This window comes from Odontesthes bonariensis, chromosome 20 (assembly GCF_027942865.1).
Source record: "Odontesthes bonariensis isolate fOdoBon6 chromosome 20, fOdoBon6.hap1, whole genome shotgun sequence".
NCBI classification, from domain to species: domain Eukaryota; kingdom Metazoa; phylum Chordata; class Actinopteri; order Atheriniformes; family Atherinopsidae; genus Odontesthes; species Odontesthes bonariensis.
In genome coordinates, this window is record NC_134525.1 from 19,331,237 (window position 1) to 19,352,031 (window position 20,795).

Genomic DNA, 20,795 nt, shown 5'->3' on the forward strand with positions numbered 1-20,795 from the left:
TCATAAGATTACTTCCTAATTTTTGGCCAATTCAAACAAATTTTTTTTCTTTTTTTTTCTTTGTATTGTTTATATTAAGTTATATAACATTTTTAATGGTGTTCTGTACCTTATGTTAAACTAACTATAAACCTCCCCCGATGATTTTTTTCCGGTTGTGAAGGGGAACTTTCGTTGTTGCTATGCAACCATTTCCACACAAACATGGCTGACAGATAGTTAGTGTTTCAGTAAGAGAAGTTAGAGCCTCAACTTATAGCTAAGTGAAGCTTAAATGAATCTACGCTTAAGGTGGGCGAGACTTCACCGTGATAGCAAACCATTCGGCAAATGAATAATTAGCTAACATTAGCATTAGCTTACAGATACTGTTTCAGCAATGCTGGAGGAAACAGACACAAGGGAACACTTGTGTGTTGACCCTTCACTGAACAGCCACAGACCCGCCTCTGCAACATCGCAGGTATGATTTAGTGTGCCACTTTTAGATTTAAAGCATACATCAGAATAAACGTCATCCCTGTAATTGTAATTCCAGGACATTTCTCACATCTTTGCAAGCATTTTCAAGGACGTTTACACAGCTGACATAATCGGGAGAGACACTTTGTCCAACGTTGTCAAGTCAAAAAATGGACCAAGTGCCTATCATGACAGATATGTTGAAGAGCTTCAGCAGGTAACCAAACAGTGGGACATTAGCTGTACACTACGCTTCAGGTTAACTGGACAAATCCCTTCAAACCTGTTTTCTCTACAGACTCATTCTGAGTATGAACAGCGAATAAAAGAGGCTGACATGCTGGAGAGTCATATTATTCAGGCCAGAGCTCAGGCTGCAGCCAAAGAAAGCCAGAACCTGGATAGGATGATGGAGAGTTTGGAAGATGTTCCCGACCACCGGGGTCTGTTAACAGGTGAGGTGGAATCTATTTTTATCCATTGATACAGTAATAGGAGACTCCATGCTAACTGAATGTTATTTACATGGATAGATAGCCTGTAATTGCCAATATTAATTTATATACATATATTTCATTTGAAAATGGCAGGGATGTTGTAATGTTCTTTATGTGAAATTACTACTCATGTTTGTTTTCAGTCAAATCAGCCTTCTCCTGGTGCGTAGACGAAGATCTTCTCAAAAGGCACAACCTAATCTCCCCACAGGACTACTTAGTAACGACACAAAAACCACAAGTCCGAGCACCAGCAGCAGGTACCTGACTCTCTTTCTTTTGTTAAGTCATTAATGGCTGGAACGCTGTGACTCTGTATTTTGCTTGATTTTTCCTCATCAGTTAAATCCGATCCCACAAAACCCACAATCTCCTATGCCATGCACAAATCCCGGGAGCCTCAGGACGATGGTTACACGCTGATTCTGACAGCGGAGAAGACGACCTTAGAAATGAATGAATTAGATCGCAGCTTAACTTTCGACCACAGCTCAGATACAAAAAAGAGGAGCAGGGCCTCCGCAGAGGTAAAAAGAGTGATACTGTATGTACTGCTGCTACTGACTCTGAAAGCAGGTATTACTTTTTTTTACTATTGATTTTTAATGAATGAATTTATGTGTTTCTTTCAAAGTCTATTGGAAATATTCAAAATAGTTTAAAAAGAGTTTATAAACAGCAAAGGCAAAAGACTTGAAAGACGGGACACAACAGGAACAAGTGCCATAAATAAGTCTTGAGGAATGATGTTGTTCTGTCAAGCCTGAAGGAGGGAGACCTCGTTACATCAGCGGATGTATGATCTCACTCATTATAAGGACCCAGCAACAGTGTTCCGTGTATTTCAGAAGCTGAAGCAGATCCAACCCAGACCAAAGTGGAAGAGCGAGCCGAGCGAGAAGGATCGAGCAGAGGCGTGGGAGAAACTTCAGAGGCTGAAAGAGCGGCACCGCTTCCTACGCAATCCACGCTTCCTTCTCCCTAATGCGCAGCAGGGTGGAATGTCCCTCATTCGGCCCAGACCCAAAGAGAAGATGGAACACAAGAGAAAAGGCTCTGAGGAGCAGAGGTAACACAACGAACTGAGCCCCGTTTTTATTGTTTAATACCATGAAACATGAGTGCAAACAGCTGTATACCCATTGAGGCATGGCACACCTGAGTAAGCCGATACTCTTTGCCTTACGTAATTGTACCTGGGACAGACGGGCAGGCAGTGACAACAAAGACAGTGTTTCACCTCATCAAAACATTGCAGAAGCATTCTTCTCTCTGTCACATTGCATTCTCGATCCTCTCAGCAAATGAAAGGTGAGGCTTCTCATATGGGTCCTTACATGAGCTGAGAGAGACAAACGCTGACAGGAGAGGGTCATCTGAATATGAAACAAGCCACAGCTGCCTGTGAGCCTGTTTTTATTGTGAATCCACAAAAGACTCAGATGCTGTTACCTTTGCCAAGGAAGGTACATTGTTGGTATCAATTGTTTATTAGATGGCTGTATTACAAACAAAGTTACAGATACATTTGCTAATACCAATTTTTACCAGAGTTGGGGTATTGCTTAACTTAGAGGTAATACATTCGTTGTCCATCTGGATCTGGATTCAGAGTTTTTATTAGTTTTTGAAGAGGTGTGTAATCTCAGACTGCTGTTTTTTTTTTCCCCTTAAAGCTCCCCCGATGATCCTCCCCCAGTCTTCATAGCAAATCCCTCAGTGGTAGTTTTTACGGACTACAGCGTGGGACATTTCTACGAGGTTCGTCTCGGTGACTTATTCAGCTAACACGGTGCAGGGAGCCTTTCCAGGAGCGATGCTCAGTAACATGCCCTGTCCTCTATCAGACTACACTGGAGCTGAAAAACGTGACTTCATCATGCCGCCACGTCAGAGTCATCCCCCCTACCACTCCTTATTTCTCTATCGGCCTGGGTGAGTTCCTTTTGCCTCTGATTGGGTCACACGATGCAGCATCATTCTCCCCGATGCAGCGTTGGAATCATGAAGTGTTTGTGAATATTAACACCAGCAGCTTTAACAAACATCAGACAATCTTAATGTAAGTTGCACCCCAGTTATCAGTAATAAAGAGCTTGTCCCTGTGATGTGTTGGCAGGGAGATTCCCCAGTGAAGGTGGCATTGTTGCCCCGGGGATGAGTTGTAAGTACACACTTCGTTTTGCTCCGGACTCCCTGGCAGACTACAAGGACTTTATAGTGGTGGAGACCCAGGCTGAGCACCTACTTGTGGTCCCCGTGGAAGCAAGGCGACCTCCTCCTATACTCACCCGTAAGTCTTCCAAACTTGCACCAGGGTACTTTATTCAGTCCTAGCTTATTTTTTGTTGTTTCACGTTCCAAAGAATTGATCTTTTATCCGTCCTTGAAACGCGCTGTGAATTGGGAAAAATGGTATTTTTTTTTATGTGCTGCTCCCTCCGCTCAGAATCGGGTGCGAACTCATTTGACTTTCAAGGAGCGGATTTCACTAAACAAATGAAAGCAAATTTTAAACAAATTAGAGGCAGATGTGTCTGGTTGTACAGGTTACGATTGACCGCTCTGCAACGGTGTGACGAATTGGGATGTTTTGTGCTCTCTTTACATGATATCTACATGCATTTATTAGTTTTATGCACAGTGTATTGTTGTGTCATTTCTGCTGGTCTGAGCTGCTGTATGTCTTGGTCTCGACACTCTTGGAAAGAGATTTAAAGTCTTGAGAGTTTTTTTATTTCCTGGTTAAAATATGAACCTCTCCCTAATTGCTGTGCAGTCCCAAAAGTGCTGGACTGTGGTTATTGTCTGGTTGGCGGAGTGAGATTTGTCGAGTTCCTGTGCCAAAACGTTGGATTCAGCTCTGGGAGCTTTTGCATCATCCCCAAAAATCAGTGGCCAGCATCGAACCTTCGGGTAAAAAAATGGATTTGTTGCCTCATCGAAACTATAAAAGTACCTTAGAAATAGTAAAAAAAACACACCTGCACGAATATCGTTGTCTTCAAAGAAAAAAAAGTCAGTCGTGTCCTAACAGGTTTCTTTTCTCTTTGTTTACAAAGTCTGTAGCCAGCACATATTTTTCGGAGCAGTCACCTTTTGCAGTGGGTCCCTCCCTGTTTGTGCTGCAGCCCGGAGAGGCCACTGTGGTGGAGGTGAGTCAGTTAAGGGGACACATCTCTCTCATTTCAGTCTCAAAAAGGAACAACAAAATATTGCTACAGCGCTCAGCATTGCCAGATTTGTGTGAAAGGATTCAAATCAAAGCGGCTGTCAGCACCGTGACCGATTGTACATTCATACAGACGATTCATGTCAAAATGATTGGAAGCATTTTTCCGCACACACTCTCAGCTTTTGAGTTCCACACGGACTGGTGTCAGCGTCCTCTGTATCTTTGCATATGTTGCATAGGTGGTTTTTTTCCCTACCGCTGCAGAGAAGAGCCGTCAGGCTTTCACTGTTGTCTGTGACAACTGCCAGGTGAAAGACATTTCCATCGAAGGTAAGTCTTTTTAGTAAAGTCTCCAAGAGGTTTGCTCTGCAAAAGATGTATAGTTTTCAGACTACTGTGTGGTGGAATGATGTGTGTGTGTGTGTTTGTTTCCCAGGTGAGGGCCAGCTGATTGCACTCGAGCTTGTGTCTGTGTCAGGGGAGACGGAGCCGCCTGTGGTCGGGGAGGTGCGTGACCTCACCGCGGAGCATTTTGTCCGCTTCAGCCCCTCCAACCCTTATTCCGTGCAGCAGACGGTGCTTGTCATCAGAAACAATGTGTAAGTTCCTCTCCACAGTAAGATCAAACACATTGCATTCCCTCTTTTAGGCACATAATAGCATGCTGTTGACAAAAGTATGTGATCTGTTTCTACTATTCTTTAGTATTTTCCAGGTATGGATAAGTATGAAAAACGTATTTCCGAACTATTCTCTATTTTCTTAAAACAAACTCTTGGAGTGCTTTTCATTTATGTTATGAATTTAAGATAAATGTGACCCGTATTACCTGCTGGTTTATTACACATTTTGAAGATTTCCAGGTTTTTTGGGCATCAATGTCCTGGCAGTAAGTAGATAGGAGAGGGGGCGGGGAGAATGGGGGAAGACATGCGGCAAAGGGCCGAGCCTTAAAAGCATACCCTGCTTTGATATACCATAGTTTTACAAAAGGAGCTCCATGTTGTAAAAAAGTGTGCTTGAAATGAGCTAACGAGACCACAAATTCACAATTCAAAACGATTAACTGTGCACTTGAGCAAAGGCCACTTTTCTGATCTGCCTTTTCTATAAACTCTGTGGTTTTTCTTGCATGTTGAATGATAATGAGCTTAATGTAGCCAAAAAACCTTATTGACCTGACCATTTTGGATTCTATGGGTACTGTGAGAAAAACAAGACTGAACACATACCATGACAAACAAATTAGATTTCATTTTAGAACATGGTGATATTCATAAAAGAGACCAAAAAAAAAGGAAAAACAAACAAACACTATCAATCAATCAATCAATCTTTATTTATATAGCGCATTTCATACCACAGGCAACTCAATGTGCTTTACATAAAGACATAAAAAATACAACACAGAAAAAATACAACACAGAAATACAGAGCAGGTAATTTGAGTAAACTAACAAAAGCTAACAAACATGGATAAACCTTCCTCTAAGAGGAAGCATTTAAAAATATAGCTAATAACAGAACGGTTGGTATAATAAATGATAACAGATCTTCAATATTTGAATATGACTAAGTTCGCCTCCTAGTGAAGCATTAAGCATTAATAAGATCAGAAACATGGATAAGCTTTCCTCTAAGAGGGAGCATTTAAGAAGCCGTTCGATGGTCCATAAATTAAATTAAAGGGGACTTGGGTAAAAAACTTTCATCTGAGAGGAAATATTAAGGTTTATACAGTGATAATAGGTCTTAATAAACCATTTGAATATGACTAAGTTTTCACTAGTTGACTTACACCTTTTTCTGTGTTGTCTCTTGTTTTGCAGCTTGAACAGACTTGCTTTTGCACTGATTTGGAAGTAACCGATCAGCATCAGCCGCAGTATCTAGAACGCCGCTCTTCTGGCAAATGTCTAGCAGCATCATTGTTTACATGGTCAAATTATAGCACACATGTTTAACATGATTTCAATCAATATTTTTTACTTAGATATGAAAACATGGTCAAAACATAAACTGGAGGAAGGAAAAGGATGGAATTTTGAAAGGGAAAATGTGTAGGAATCCTGGTAGACTACTCATACACCAGCCCCGATGTGGGCAGTATTCACATAGCTGAAGTCTCGGTGAATGAAATGAAGGGAACTTAAATACTCAAGACTTCTGTTCTGTTTCTGACCCTGTGGTGGCCTTTTACTGAACCATGACCAGAGAAAGAATTCCCCCTCTGGGATAATTGAAAACCACATTACAGATCTATTTCTTCTTCTGTCTCTCCTTTGTGGGGTGGGGGGGTGAAGCCACTTGGAGCTACCTTTCCACTGGCAGATCATGAAGCCCAACCTGCATCCTCTGCTTCCAGGGGAAACCCCCGATTCCTCCTACATCCAATTTCACCCGGCAACAGATGACATTTTCCACATCAGCCCCTCGACGGGACTCCTGGCTCCCTGTCAGGACCAAGAGTTTCTGTTCACCTTCTGTCCAAAAGAAGTAAGAAGATTTAGAAGAAATGACCAGTATGGCTTGGGAATGTATTATTACTGGCTGTGCTTTGAGAGTGCTGCTTTTTTTCCTCTTCTTCCACATAAGACTTTTTGCTTTCTTTAGTTGAAGGATTATCACAGCGTCTGTCACTTGGTCCTGAGGGATGTCCCCCAGCTGCCATCAGAGCCACGCAAGAGCAGGTAGATTTCCTTGTGTGTGCAGTGGCAGAAACGTGAGCTGCAAATGGTAGAGTGAAGAAACCGTCAAATGCGAAGAAGTTCGTCGTTACAAGTGCTGAATTGTGTGTCCGTTTTTGGAAATCTAGTGTCCTTCAGCCTGTGCAGACTGGCTCCAAGGTGAGCAACGTCATCAGCATGGAGATAGAGGTCAAGGGGTCAACGGAGCCATACCACATCCTCCTTGAGCCTTATGCTGTTGTGATCCCCGGAGAAATTTTTATTTGCACGACCACTCGCAGACGGTTTAAGGTGATTTAAACCACTTTTTCTTGCACGGCAGGGAACGTGTTAGATTTCTTGAAACCATTTTTATCATTATTAATGGTGGTTTTCATGTTGTCTGTGTGTCAGATGTGGAATCATAGTAAAACCTTCATCTTGTTCCAATGGGAGAGGTTCAACAGCAGCTGCCACACGATAGAAGTAGAGCCCTCTGCTGGTAGAATAGGTTTGTTACACATTAAATGTGTTTTATGGCCCTTTTTGGTTTAATGTTCACATTGCACTGCGTGTTCAAGCATTGCCTTTTCTCAAGATTTTTTCTTTTTTGGTCGATTGTTTCCCATCGATGGGGCTCCAGAGGAGAACGAGTGTTTTGATTTGGATCTTATTGTTACCGGAGGTAGACCAGAGAAGGTCGTGACCGGTTTGGTTTGCAACATTCAGCACCGCCACGAGCCTGTCGCTTTAGCTGTTGAAGTCTCCTTTAAAGTAAGATTAAACCCCTCAACAAAAAATGTCCCTACTCCATCTCAAACACTTGTTGCTCTGATGTTATTGCATATTGTATCTTTCAAAGGGTCCCACAGTGACTCTCAGTGTTCCCAGCGTGGACTTTGGGCTTGTGAGGCTTGGGGAGCAGACTCAGACCTCCCTGCTTCTCACCAACACTACCCACCTGGAGGCCTTTTGGATGCTGGAGGAGAGGTCTGCTCATCCACAGGAGCACCAAGACACGCAGGTACCTGTGCTGTAATGACTTTGCATGAAACATAGGGTTGTGTTTGCAGCAGGTTAGTGTTTATTTTTTACACCCGTTTAGATCTTTGTGGAGCCACGCGAAGGTATGCTGCCACCTTTGGCCTCCTGCAGTGTGGACGTGCTCTTCAGGCCACATTTCTGCCAGCAGTTTGAGACGGAGCTGGAGCTGATCGTGGAAAATGGAACCGGATGGTGAGAACACACAGATACATAAAACCGATGGCTATTTTCCTTAAGAGGAATTAGGTTTTTAGGCAGGAATTAGGCACCAGCCATGGCAATGACATTAGTTCAGGTAATATTCAGTGATCGTGCTCGGTTGAACAACTCCTCATTTCTTTATTTATTGCCAGGAAAATGGGGAATATATTCCGTGATTTGTATAGTTCTGACGAGCTTGAAAGTCAATATTTGGTATGACCACCTCTGTTTTTAAACACAGACTGAATGCTCTTAGGTTAGCTTTGTTGTAACTTGTTGAAGTACTCTTCAGGAATAGTTCTCCTTCAGTTTTCTCTTTAAGGACTTTCGAATGTCCTTCTTTGGATTCTGTGTGTGACAAATTATGTGAAAACTGGGCTGAAAATCAGTGGCAACATGTCTTATGTCGTGATGACTCCAATTCCCACTCCGTAAGACCCGTTGCCACTGATTTTCAGTCCACTTCTTGTGTCATTTGGCATACCTCAGCCTTTTCTGCCTGTTTCACTGCACACATAAAGCTAAAGAAAGCTAAAGCTAAAGAAATGGGAATGAATGATTTGTCTTTGAGAGAGACAGTAAGTTTTGCACCTTACTGTAGCTCTTCCTGTATTTTCCCAACAGTCACCTGTGGATGCGAGCGGATGTGCAGTCTCCTCAGGTGTGTTTGTTGAACTCCACGCTGGTACTCTCTGGACTTTACATCGGAGTTCTCAGCAGGGGCAGCGTAACTCTTTTCAACCAGACTTTGCTGTCGTCACACTTCAGCTGGATGGTATGCTCCCCTGCTTTTTACGTTTTACTAAATGGTCACATCAAATCCTGTAGAAAGCGTCTCTCTAACCTCCATGTTTGCCATTCATGCTCTGTTCAACGTTTTCAGGTAATAGTCAGAGAGAAGCGGATCCGTGTTTTTTGAAAGAGACTAAAATTAGGTCACCTCTTAAGACTATTAATACTTTTTGATGTAATTTTTTATTTTTTTTCAGCCCCAGCTCCAGGGTAAACAGGCTTCACTGTGCACAGCCAGTTTTGACCCCTCCTCTGGTATTCTGGGACCTAACGCAAGCATGGAGATCCTGGTGGATTTCACCTCTCACACAGATGTAAGTACCAGTCTGAGTACAAGTCTTTTAAGATTTGTCACATAAGATTGAATGGCAAATAGTTTACTTTACATATGTTCTCAAAGAAGCTTTGGCTTTCTTTTAAATTGGTGGTTTAACCTCATGCTTGCCTCTGTTTTGTTAGTTGGAGTTGACCGACGTGGCTGCTCTCTGTGAGGTCCAGGGGATGAACTCGCCTCTTGTTCTTGGCATTGTGGCTCCCCGACCCAAAAATCTCAGTGTGTTGTACTCGCTGCCCAGTGTCAGGTAGCAAACATTCACTGGAAGCCTTGTATCTGGCATCTAACTGGTTGGTCAGTTTCACACACTGAAGTATTGCCCCTCAAACTGTTTTATTTCCCCTCTAGTCCCCCCGGGGATGATCCTGGGCCTTCGTCACTGATGCTTGACTTTGGAGATGATGTCACTTTAAAGAGAGCTGTAACCAAGCAGCTTCAAATAACCAATCAAACTGCTATCCCTGCCTCTTTCACCATTGAGGCGGAGTATTTCACCTGCCATGCGTCAAAGCCAAATAATCAGTCAGAGAAAAGGTAAGCGAGCCAGCTCACTGACCTTGATAATAGATCGCGGAATAACTTTACCGTGACAGAAAGGTGACACAGGCTGCATCCTAATTGCAGATTTGCACATGTCAAGGGTCCGCTTCACTCTGCACAGGCAAAGAAAGTGGAAGCAAAAGCACATGAGGGTAAGCTCGAACTTTTAATCACTGTTCAGGCTTTTGATTTAAGCAACAATAAGCTCCAACATTACTGGTTCTGATCATTTGTCCTTCATCAGAGTTTGTGAGCAGCCTTTTGGCTCATGGAAAAGGTGCAGCTTTCCTTGTCCAGCCGGACTCAGGGCTGCTGGGACCATATAAGACTCAGACTGTGGACGTGACTGCCCACAGCGACATGTGGGGGGAATACAGGGATAACCTCACATGTAAAGTATGTTTTTTAATGTGATGTAATAGCTTTTTCAGGATTAGTTATTGATCTTCACTTCCTCATACATGAGTGAATTAAAGGGATTTTTTTTCTTTTCTGCTGCAGGTTGGGGACCTCGAACCAGTGCTTATTCCCATGCAGATGACTGTGAAAGGATGCCCGCTCTACTTCCAAATGACGGGCCCACGAGCAGATGACCAGCACCAGGGACCAATCATACAGTCTGTCCATGGTCAATTTCTCCAGTTAAATCTCTGCGTATCATCAATGATGACGTCTTATGTTTTTTATTTGACTTTCCTGTTAGCTTTGGCACTCACATATCGGGAGGGGACACGGTTTCTCGATCACTTCGCATCAACAATCCCACCATGTTTGGTAAGTGCTGATAAAACCGGAGCATCTCCCCCTCTTTTCCTGCCTGTTAAAGAAACAGCCTCTCTGCCAGCCAGTTGTAGGAATAAAAAAATAAAAATACAGTAAATCAGCCAACATGGTTGCAAATGCTGGCTCAGTAGTACACTCAAAATAACTTCGTAAGAGATGCCGTCACATGGGCAGTGTTCTACCTTGTTTTCAGCTTGTCAGTGAACTGCAAGGCACTAGCCTGTTTGGAATGTATCATACATATAAAGTCTGAAGTCCTAAATGTTCTCTCTGTGGCAGACATCCGTGTGGACTGGGAGACTTACAACATAGATCAAAATGACTGTAAATTGGTGGATGTTGTGGTGGCCTATGGAGACGCTTTCCCACTTAAAGATGCAGATGGCAACGAGGTGCTGAGCGGGGCATTAAGGCTTTCTGAATTAGGCGTTCCAACGGCACGAGAGGAGGCTTCCACACCAAGCTCTGAGGGAACGAGCGCTTTCCTTGAAAGTGTGACTGTGAGTATATTTACCACACTGTGAGAAGACTTATCACATGGCCTCTGAGACACGGTTGACTGTGGACGCTCCTAAATGCATATTTACCTCTCCCGCTGGTTCAAATCTAATGTTCCTATTTCTTTCAGGATGTCGAGGAGGAGGAGTTTGTATCTGAGAATGAAGAGGAAACTTGTCTTTATCCTTCCCCTGCAAAGAAAAAACTTTTCTCTGTTTACATCAGACCTCACCTGGGAAACCTCTCCGATTACCCCTACTGTATCACTCCACAACAAATAGTTAAAAACTTCCACCACATACTTCTATTTCACCGCTTAAACTCTTCGACTACCTCATTTGACTGATGGTGCATTTCTTTTCTGTGTACATTTGTCAAGGTGATTCCAGCAAAGAGCAGTGGAACTATCCATGTGTCATTCACCCCTTTGACTCTCTCCGGGTCTGCTTGTGAGTCCAGATGTGTGGGCTTGGCACTGGGTTTCATGAGCCTCGACTCCCAGGTAACATGCTCAGCGCACAAAACAATATGTTTTGATATGAAATCCTAGAAATGGCAAAAATGGACTGCTCCGGTGTAATTTATTCCCTTGTTGTGTGGTTGCGTGTGTTACAGATGGCTGCTTGTGTCCCAGGTAAAGTTGGAAGGGCACAGGGTTTGGATTTAGAGCCTGTCAGAATGGATCTACTAGCAGCCGTTAAGCCAGCAGTGTAAGCAATTACATTCAGACTATTTATGTCCCCCAGATCCCTCACGATCCAAGTAAATTTATGTTTCTGAAATTAAAATAAGCTGAGGTTAGGCAAAAGGAGCTCAGAGGTGGTCTGATTAAGCTGCATATCTTCCTCTTGGATTCCTGTTGCTGCAGCCTGCTCGTGCAGATGGAGGAGGACGGCGGGGTGCTGGAGTTTAATGCCTCAGCTGGTGATTTACTGAGGGCAGGATCAGACAAGGAGGTTGGGAAATCTACAACAGTAATCATCAGTGCATACATGAGGTATTGATCTCAAGGGTGTACAGTGTTCCTGAGCAGTCACTGGGTCTTTTGTTGTTGTTAAATTCTCCAGCTCGTGGTCCGTGAATTAGACGTCACGCAGACCTTTCAGCTGAAAAACACATCAGAGATGCCCTTACACTTCAGACTGGGGACTCAGCCGCCATTTTCAGTGCTCAACCCTCAACCCCTAGCTTGGACCAGCTCATCCAGCGACCCTGCTACTGGTGACAATCGGCCTCTGGTGCTTCAACCGCAACAGAACATGCGGGTAAGATTAGGAGTGGCAGTATAAATTAAATGTAGGGATGTTCTGTTGTTCTCAGTGGTAAGTGTTGCTCTCTTCTGTGACTGCTAGGTGAAGGTGGCCTTCCACTGTTCCTTGCCACTTCTGAATCATGCAGACCAGACGGGGGAGGAAGTTCCCCCTGGAGTGACGCTGATCCGCAACGGCAGTGGTCAGAAGAAGTTGAGGTTCCAGCAAAAGCTCCTGATCCACTTCAGTAACAACAGCCTGCAGGTCAGAGATAAAACACACAAATGACCATTGTTTGGATGTAATTGCAAAATGTAGCCTATGACCTCACAGTGTCTACTTCCTATGTCCAGACAGTGCCTCTCTGTGCCCTTTTGGATCTACCAACACTCAGTCTCTCCACGGACTGCCTCAGCTTTGGGTTCTGCTACGTTGGACAGACACAAACCAGAGACGTGAACCTATACATCCATGGAGCCCACACCTACTGGAAATCACTTACAAGTAACCACACAGCCATCTTCACAGCCATGAGTAATCATTTGAGCCAAGAGGTTTACTGATCTTTCACTGTGTTCAGAGTCAGGTGGAGGGGACTCTCATGTGTTTAGAGTTGCACCAGACTTTGGGCTGCTCGGCTCAGGGGAGGCCCGCAGGACCCGCTGTCGACAGTGTCTGCAGATCAGCTTCACTCCCAGGTTGGTGTCTTTGCTGAAGCAAAACACATATTCACGAAAGAATATATGAATAAAAAACATAAAAAATAACATTTGGCACATATATCCAAAGAGCTTGGGTTTCAAAGGTTTCCACGTCATGCGTTTCAGTGAGGACAGAGAATTCAGGGCTGTGGTGGTGATCCAGTCTCCTCTGGTGAAGACCCCTCTCACTCTGCAGATCCACGGAACAGGATCCTTTGATGAGGTGCACAGGTCGACAAACATGTCCACGTGACATCACAGTCACCACCACGTTTGCCGTCATTTTGTAAGAATATGAATAAAATGTTAATGATCAGTAAAACATGAACTTATTACTGATTTTTCTGTCATGACACTTGGACTATGAAAGGGATGTTTTAAGCTTTGACTAAAGTGACGTCATTCAAAGCCTACAAGTTCAGTGATTGATGCACTAAAATGTTAAAAGTGGATTTGATCGACAAGTAGCAGTAGATTTGCATTTCTCCCCCTTCTATATCAGATTATTACTAAGTAACTACAAACTTTACCACACTGATAAATAAGCACTGGCAAAGAGAAAGTACATTACAAATGAGTTTCTAAGTAAGTGTTTTTTAAACATTGTTCAATTCAGTTTTATTTCTGTTGCACAACTTTACGATGAGAAAAGTCCCGACTAGTTCCTCTAGGCAAGAACCTGGATACAGCGGAGAAAAACTGAACTTTAAGAGAAACCTTCAGCAGAACCGGACTCGTGGAGGTTATCCATCTGTCTCACTGACTGAGGTGAAGAGGCAGTAAGAGAGGAGAGATAGAAGGTAGACAGCATCAGACGATGGCCACTATGGCTGGCTGATGACTGCAGATCAGAAACTCGAGAGAAAGTACAAACTGCAAGAGAGAGACTCACAAAGTCGGTGGAAGTCGGCACTGCAGTGGCATAGATGCACTGAGAGTGAGGGAGGTCGACTTAGGATCTGCTGGAGCCCATTATGAAGTTATTGAGAAACCCAAATAAGGAATGGCGATAGACAAATCTAAAAATAACAAGTGCGTGGACATCTCTTTGAGACAGGACTAATGCTGATTCAGGTAAATAAAGGCACTATTAGAGGGTTGGCTTAGAATTTATGTGAGACGAAAGGACATTTTCTACTTAAATTAACTAAGATTCTTCATATTACTGAAGGCTAACTACACTGTAGGATACAGACTCTATTTATATATGTATATTAAATCAACTAGTCGGAACATAGAAAAACGGGGTCAACTTTACCTTCTCACTGAGATGAAATGTTTCTGTCACTTCTTTTCTCATTTAATGGTTTTCAAAAAGGACACAGATGTTTCCCAGCAGAAATTACAGTACAGCCATAAACCAATAAGAGACCGGGGAAATGTCCAGCCCATGAACAGTCCAGAAGTCTGAAGAATACACGGAAAACCACTGCAAAACCCCATAAACAAACAGCCAGGGAACACATGGAATACAAGGGACATCAGAAGGGAAACTATACCAGGAGGCGTAATCAACAGATTGAACACAGGAAGGGAACCTAACAGCAGGTTGCAAAGCTGACTGGGATGCGCAAGAAAAAGTCAAACGTGTTTCATGATGAAACATGATGAAACAAAACACAGCTCAAAGTGGCTCCAGGGCAGGACGACTTGCTAAAAACTTTAGGCCGTGTTGGGAGCTGCTTGAAAGTGTTCCCACAACGTTTGCGAACATGCCTCCTGAAAGTGAACTCCCATTTGTGCACACATAATGACACCATGCGATCAAACCAGAAGGCGACTTTTTTGAGGATACCAAGAAAGTTTGTTTGAAAGAAGAGATCCCCGTGGATGCGTTTAGTGGAGTTTTAAGCAATGATTTTCCAAGAAATGCACTGCAGTTCTGTAACTGTTTACAAAAGCTGCTGTCTTTGCACCCGCTGGGGAGAGTTATCGCCTGACATGCGGTCCAGAGGAAGGCCCAGGGCGACGGATCCTCTGCTGGGAGTCTCCGCTGGGAGCGACAGTGTGCCGGGAAGGAAGTCCACCATTACTGTATAGCTTTTGATCTGTTTAAAAAGGTTTTAAAAAATGAATACAGAGAAACTCCCAACACCTAGCAGTGTTGTTAGATTTAGATTGTCTGTTTTGTTTTGCCCCAGAGGATGAATAGATTTTTCAAAAATACCCTTTCAGCAGAACATAAAGATAAAAAGAAAGACAGCTGCAAAGATAAGCACAAGTATGCAAACATTTTCCTCCAACACATTCATCTTACCAGCTTGTTCCAGCACTGCAGGGAAACCAAAAAGCAGGTTAGATACCCAAAACATGCGCACACAACTCCACCGGGCCCAGAGGACGCCCAACGGAGACTCATCACAGACCTGGGATCACTTGGCTGCTGGAAGTCATTAGCAAATTAACCAGCATTTGAAGACTCTAGTGCCACTTCCAGCACTGCCGCTGAAGATGTTATCTCTTGTGAATTTGTACACTCTTGTATTAATGTTCCCCAGAATCAACCTCTATGCCACAAACATTAAAGTGGGCAAAAAAAAAAAAAAATGCTTAAATGCTCCCAATTAACACAATATGAAAAAAAACCCAGCTGATTACATAAAACACTTCTCTTGAGAACTCAATCCTCTCTGGTGTTTTAAGACTCTCTCAGGTGATGCTGCAAAATCCATTGAGACTCACGCACGTGCACACACACACACACACACACACACACACACACACACACACGGAGAAGCTGTTATTGTTCATAACGTCTGCATGGGGGTTTCATCTTCAGCACAATTTAGCAGTGCAGACATCTGTAAGCACTGCAAATCCACAGAGGGATGCAAATTTCCAATTGATATTCACTGCACTCAAGCAGTCCTGCACAGAACAAGGGCATGTCTGATCACAAGGAAACAGCGCTGTGTGGAACTAACGCGAAGCGAGGGATGCCGGGGCCAAGGTCAGAGGAGCGTTTGTTTTTTCATATCATCAGGTTGCGTTTTTGTTCTCATTACAAGTACGTTTTTTGGAGACACGTAGCACTTATTTCTTCGCTGCATTATGCAAATGCTGAGAATGAGAGAACGGAGCACGGTGGAAATTAGCAGAAAAATAGCGCACGGAACCGGTCCCTCAGCGATACTACTTAGAAGTCGTGCCACATGTTTACTGCCTGCTCGTGACATTTATGAGTTACGCTCTCTGTCACTGTCCATCATCACTGACATCAGTTTGCCTACTGACGCTGTCAATGGAGCAGTGACTGGAATCATCCACAGGTTCGAACCATGTCAGAACACCTGAAGCTAAAGAGGTTAAAGAAGATTTTTTTTTCTATGGATTTTAAACCTAAGTTCCAAAAAAGTTGGAGTGCTGTGTGAACTATAGATAAGAACAGAATGTGACGATGTGCAAATCTCATAGATGAACATTTTCATCATAATGCAACATTGAAAACATTAAATAATGAGTGTGAGAACATTTTCAAATGTCAGTTAGTTCGTCCTGAATGTGATGGCAGAAACACACTAAATGGTCGGGAGTGGGGCAACAAAAGTCTGGAGAAGTAAGAGGTACTCAAATAAAACTGCTGGAGGAACATGCAGCAACCGATCAGGTTAACAGGTCAGTAACATGATTGGGTATTAAAAGAGCACCATAGAGAGGCAGAGTCTTTCTGAAGAAAATATGGGCAGAAGTTCAGCAGTATGCAAAAAAAATTTAAAAAAATGGAACAATGTTCCTCAATGTTGATTATGAAAAATGTGAATATTCCTTCATCTGCATCATCATCATAAGATTCAGAGAATGTGGAAATATCCCGGACACGGATGAAAACCAGTATTGGTGGTCTTCGTGCCCATAAGGTGGCACTGCATTAAAAGAAGGTCATGATTCTGTCATGGAAATCACTGCATGGACCCAAGAACTTTCCCAGAAATCATTGTCTGTGAATGCAGTTAAATGTGCCACCCACAAATGCAGGTGAAAGCTCTATCATGCAAAGAAGAAGCCATATGTGATCCAGAAACATGGCTGTCTCCTCTGGACCAAAGCTCAGCCAAATATTGTGTAATGCATGTAAACTTTTGATCCTTCAGTCTTGAACTGTATGTAATGCTATCTGACTCTTTGACTGCAGACTATACACACACGTATAAACAATATGATACACATGGGAACTGCTAATGTTTTATATACAGTGCACAGTCAAAATGAGTACACCCCTGTTGAAAAGTAACATTTTGAACAATATTTTAATACACACACAAGTTATTCCCAAAACGTGCATAGAGTAAGTTTAATACAACATCTGTTCAGCTTACAACAGAAAAGAAAGGTCAATAATATAACTTAAATGACATATTTGTCCATTTTTGTGAAATTATGCTGGTGCAAAAGTGAGTACACCCCTATGTTAAACTCCCTGAGAATGGGCCGTGTTGGCCCGAAATGTCATGAAATGAAAAGGCATTAAAAGGGAGGTCATCGTTGTGCGTTTCATCCTTGCCTTACATTGAAATTTTACATTTTGAGTCTGCACCAGGCTAAAAGAGACGTGTGTGAGATTTGACTGAAATCCTATGGAGAGTATCATGATCTGCTTCAGTAGTCACAGTACATGTTGACAAGCATGTTTCTTTTGGTGAAATTCAGCTTCCTACTGTTGATGGCATCCATACAGCCCCAAACCATGTCACTCCCACTACTATGCTTGACTTTAAGCATGGGGCACTTTTCTTTGTACAAATCACTTTTTACCACCACACAGGCTTGACACCATCTAAAGCAAATTTGTTTATCATTGTCTCATCAGAGACAAACAAACTAAGGATATGGATTGCTGGAACCATGTCCTGTGATCTGATGACACCAAGATGAACAAATTTCCTTTAGATGGTGTCAAGCCTGTGTGGTGGTAAAAAGTGATTTGTACAAAGAAAAGTGCCCCATGCTTAAAGTCAAGCATAGTAGTGGGAGTGACATGGTTTTGGGCTGTATGGATGCCATCAACAGTAGGAAGCTGAATTTCACCAAAAGAAACATGCTTGTCAACATGTACTGTGACTACTGAAGCAGATCATGATACTCTCCATAGGATTTCAGTCAAATCTCACACACGTCTCTTTTAGCCTGGTGCAGACTCAAAATGTAAAATTTCAATGTAAGGCAAGGATGAAACGCACAACGATGACCTCCCTTTTAATGCCTTTTCATTTCATGACATTTCGGGCCAACACGGCCCATTCTCAGGGAGTTTAACATAGGGGTGTGCTCACTTTTGCACCAGCATAATTTCACAAAAATGGACAAATATGTCATTTAAGTTATATTATTGACCTTTCTTTTCTGTTGTAAGCTGAACAGATGTTGTATTAAACTTACTCTATGCACGTTTTGGGAATAACTTGTGTGTGTATTAAAATATTGTTCAAAATGTTACTTTTCAACAGGGGTGTACTCATTTTCACTGTGCACTGTATATGTATATAAATTTAAAATTTGGTTATACCTGCAACCTTGAATTGGATAAAACTGGTATAGAAAATGGATGGATGGATGGATCTCGGGTCACATTCTTGGTATAATTGTTTGGTTCAGTTGAAAATAGACACAGTGACAACAGAAACACATTAGAGAGTTTCTGGATCTATTCTCTTCTCGAACATAAGAAGTAATTATCACATACAAGAGGTTTTTACCTCTTATTGGCCAATGCTGAATGTATTCAATTCATAGCACGCAGTGGCCTGTCAGTCATCAAATTTTGGGTTCCCCGGCCGCTGTTCAAACCTGCAAATTAGAATATTTTAAAGTATAGTCAGAGCCTAAAATATGTTAAATGTAGCCTATAGGCCTCTATTGGAATGGTGGCACTCCACAAAAGGCTTGTTTCACTCTGTGTTCTTAATACTGTCAATCAGAGGATTGTGAACCTCTGTGATTAATGTGGTTTAAACAGAGGCAACATTTTAAATGTTCTATGTTAAAGTGTTTTAGTTCAAACTACCATCAGTGTTCCTGGAGTACAGCGATTTGAAAATGGGTTTGTAAGGTAACGGTTGTAATAGCACCAGGTGTCCACGGGGAGGCGACACTCCCTCCACTTTGACACCGCTGCCTTGGTAACGCACCACCGGAGAGCGTCACCACTTCCTGGAGCTCACGTTGTTGCTGACATCAGAGGCGCAGCTCGGGGGAGAAACTCAGCTCCTCAGTTCTGTAGTGTGTGTTGAGACAAGCGAAGCGCAGGTCGGAAAAAAACTTTCCTCTGCATCCCGCCGGCAGCTGCAGTGTATTCTCCTCTGCAGGCACGACCTCCTGCTTTGGACTATGCACCTCTGAGAAGAGAAGCCTTTTCTGCCCAAGTACAGCCCGTTCATGTTGTTTCTGCGCTACAGTACTGAGCACAGTTTCCGGATTCCAGCTCACTGTTTTGGGAAGATTTTCCTCGCATCTGTCGGGATTTTTACGCTGTTTATTGGTCATAAATTACAACCTAAAACCAAGTCAGCTTTATAAATCCTGCAGCCACAACCAGAACATGGACACACTTAAACAACAAGGTAAGATTTATTTCTCTTGCCCCCCCCCCCCACTCCCACCCACCCTCTGGTTACTTATTTGTCACTGTTTCCTGTTTACAGCAAATTAAATGCCTGAACAATAAAAAAAAGAAAGAATTTGAGCTATTGTTAATTGTGTGATCAGTGCTACAATGAATGTGCTGACAAAACGCAGACGTGTTCACGTACTGACAGCAGCCTTATTGGACAGGCCTTGCAAGTGGAAACTGTTACTTGGACGGCCTCCAGTGGGTTTCAGTGCAACTGTTTCAATTGTGAATTTGAACAAGCCCATAGTCAGCCCTTTAAGTTTGTTTTTGTGTGAGGAGAACTGATTCAATGTATTCCCTGCTGGAAGAAAAGTTTAGATTCGATTTGAGAGGTTGTTTCCTGTCCAAAAGGGCAGTTTTCGTGTGGTTCTGAAAGTGTCAGAAGACATAAACTGCTTGTCTGGAGATCTGTCTGATTTCTCGAAAGAGTCATCATCACTGCATGCAAGCTGGCAGACTCATTCATGGTTTGTCCACCTTTTTCTTTGTAAGTCCTCCGTGACCTCTGTGGTTCGCAGTGGTCGACGAAACAGGTTTTTTTTCTTAAAAGGTGGACTCATCTTTCCACTAACAATTTTTGTCTTCCGCGTCCCTGATTGTCGGTAATGACTGGGTTCGTGCCGATGCTGTTGTAAAGAATAAGCGATGAAGATGCGGCGTTGCACATGTATAGTTCAGGTGGCAGATCACCGAGCCGTGCCAAATTAATTTAATCAGGCCTCATCTAATAAAATCAATACGAGGTGCACTCACAAGACGGAACCGGAGAAGCAAACTGATGGATGAGTTTATCAGCACTTTGGAAGGCCCTCAGGCTCAGAAATAGCCTTAAAGCAGGAGTGGAACTGTCAGGTGGAAACCACCCACAGATATGGTTGGTGTGCCTCTGGCAAAACAATCCACGGAGCTGATAACAGCACTGGATCCCACAGCAGATGCCACCAAAGACAGATAAAGGGAGTTTTTAATTGTGTTTGGATGGTACCAATAAAGAAAGAGGTCTGAAAGAAGAGTTAAGAGCTGGACTTTGTGTTCGCAGGTTGACTTGTTGCAAAGGTTGACAGGATAAGGAAAGTCCTGGGGTGTGTTTTCCGTGTTCGAGAGTGCACAGAAATGTGTAATGTGCTACAGATGCCTCTCATACAGGCTATATTCTTATAGCCGCCGCCTGACAGGGAACGATAACTCTCTTTAACACCCTTGCTGTCGAATTTCAGGACTAGCTTCGATGCGAGTTCATTAGCC

The 20,795-nt window shown here is 43.0% G+C and overlaps 2 protein-coding genes across 2 annotated transcripts in view; both read left to right on the forward strand.

Moving 5' to 3' along the window:
• The first annotated feature begins 251 nt into the window (after positions 1 to 251).
• On the forward strand, positions 252 to 13,265 carry dlec1 (DLEC1 cilia and flagella associated protein). Its single transcript, XM_075452729.1, has 38 exons — positions 252 to 463; positions 539 to 679; positions 761 to 917; positions 1,103 to 1,219; positions 1,302 to 1,486; positions 1,808 to 2,028; positions 2,636 to 2,720; positions 2,807 to 2,894; positions 3,079 to 3,252; positions 3,739 to 3,875; positions 4,022 to 4,114; positions 4,374 to 4,464; positions 4,571 to 4,733; positions 6,438 to 6,630; positions 6,748 to 6,824; positions 6,950 to 7,112; positions 7,215 to 7,311; positions 7,444 to 7,574; positions 7,663 to 7,824; positions 7,906 to 8,036; positions 8,670 to 8,820; positions 9,035 to 9,151; positions 9,297 to 9,418; positions 9,520 to 9,705; positions 9,796 to 9,863; positions 9,956 to 10,107; positions 10,213 to 10,328; positions 10,415 to 10,485; positions 10,774 to 10,994; positions 11,123 to 11,272; positions 11,372 to 11,494; positions 11,608 to 11,702; positions 11,861 to 11,948; positions 12,060 to 12,257; positions 12,345 to 12,506; positions 12,596 to 12,746; positions 12,823 to 12,940; positions 13,070 to 13,265. Exons 1-38 carry the CDS (start codon positions 380 to 382, stop codon positions 13,194 to 13,196), a joined length of 5,106 nt encoding a protein of 1,701 aa, XP_075308844.1. The 5' UTR covers positions 252 to 379; the 3' UTR covers positions 13,197 to 13,265.
• Positions 13,266 to 19,108: 5,843 nt separating this feature from the next.
• Positions 19,109 to 20,795, forward strand: part of map3k22 (mitogen-activated protein kinase kinase kinase 22) — a 37,514-nt gene continuing 35,827 nt past the window's right edge. Inside the window, exon 1 of the mRNA XM_075452735.1 lies at positions 19,109 to 19,500. The gene's annotated coding sequence lies outside the window, so the exon portion shown is untranslated. The remainder of the gene's footprint in view (positions 19,501 to 20,795) is intronic.

Excerpts from the sequence above, each read along its gene's own strand:
- dlec1 (XM_075452729.1), top strand. The coding sequence starts at position 380 with ATGCTGGAGGAAACAGACACAAGGGAACACTTGTGTGTTGACCCTTCA. Across the intron at positions 6,631-6,747 it reads TCACCTTCTGTCCAAAAGAA|TTGAAGGATTATCACAGCGT; the intron begins GTAAGAAGATTT and ends TGCTTTCTTTAG. Across the intron at positions 11,703-11,860 it reads GCAGCCGTTAAGCCAGCAGT|CCTGCTCGTGCAGATGGAGG; the intron begins GTAAGCAATTAC and ends CTGTTGCTGCAG.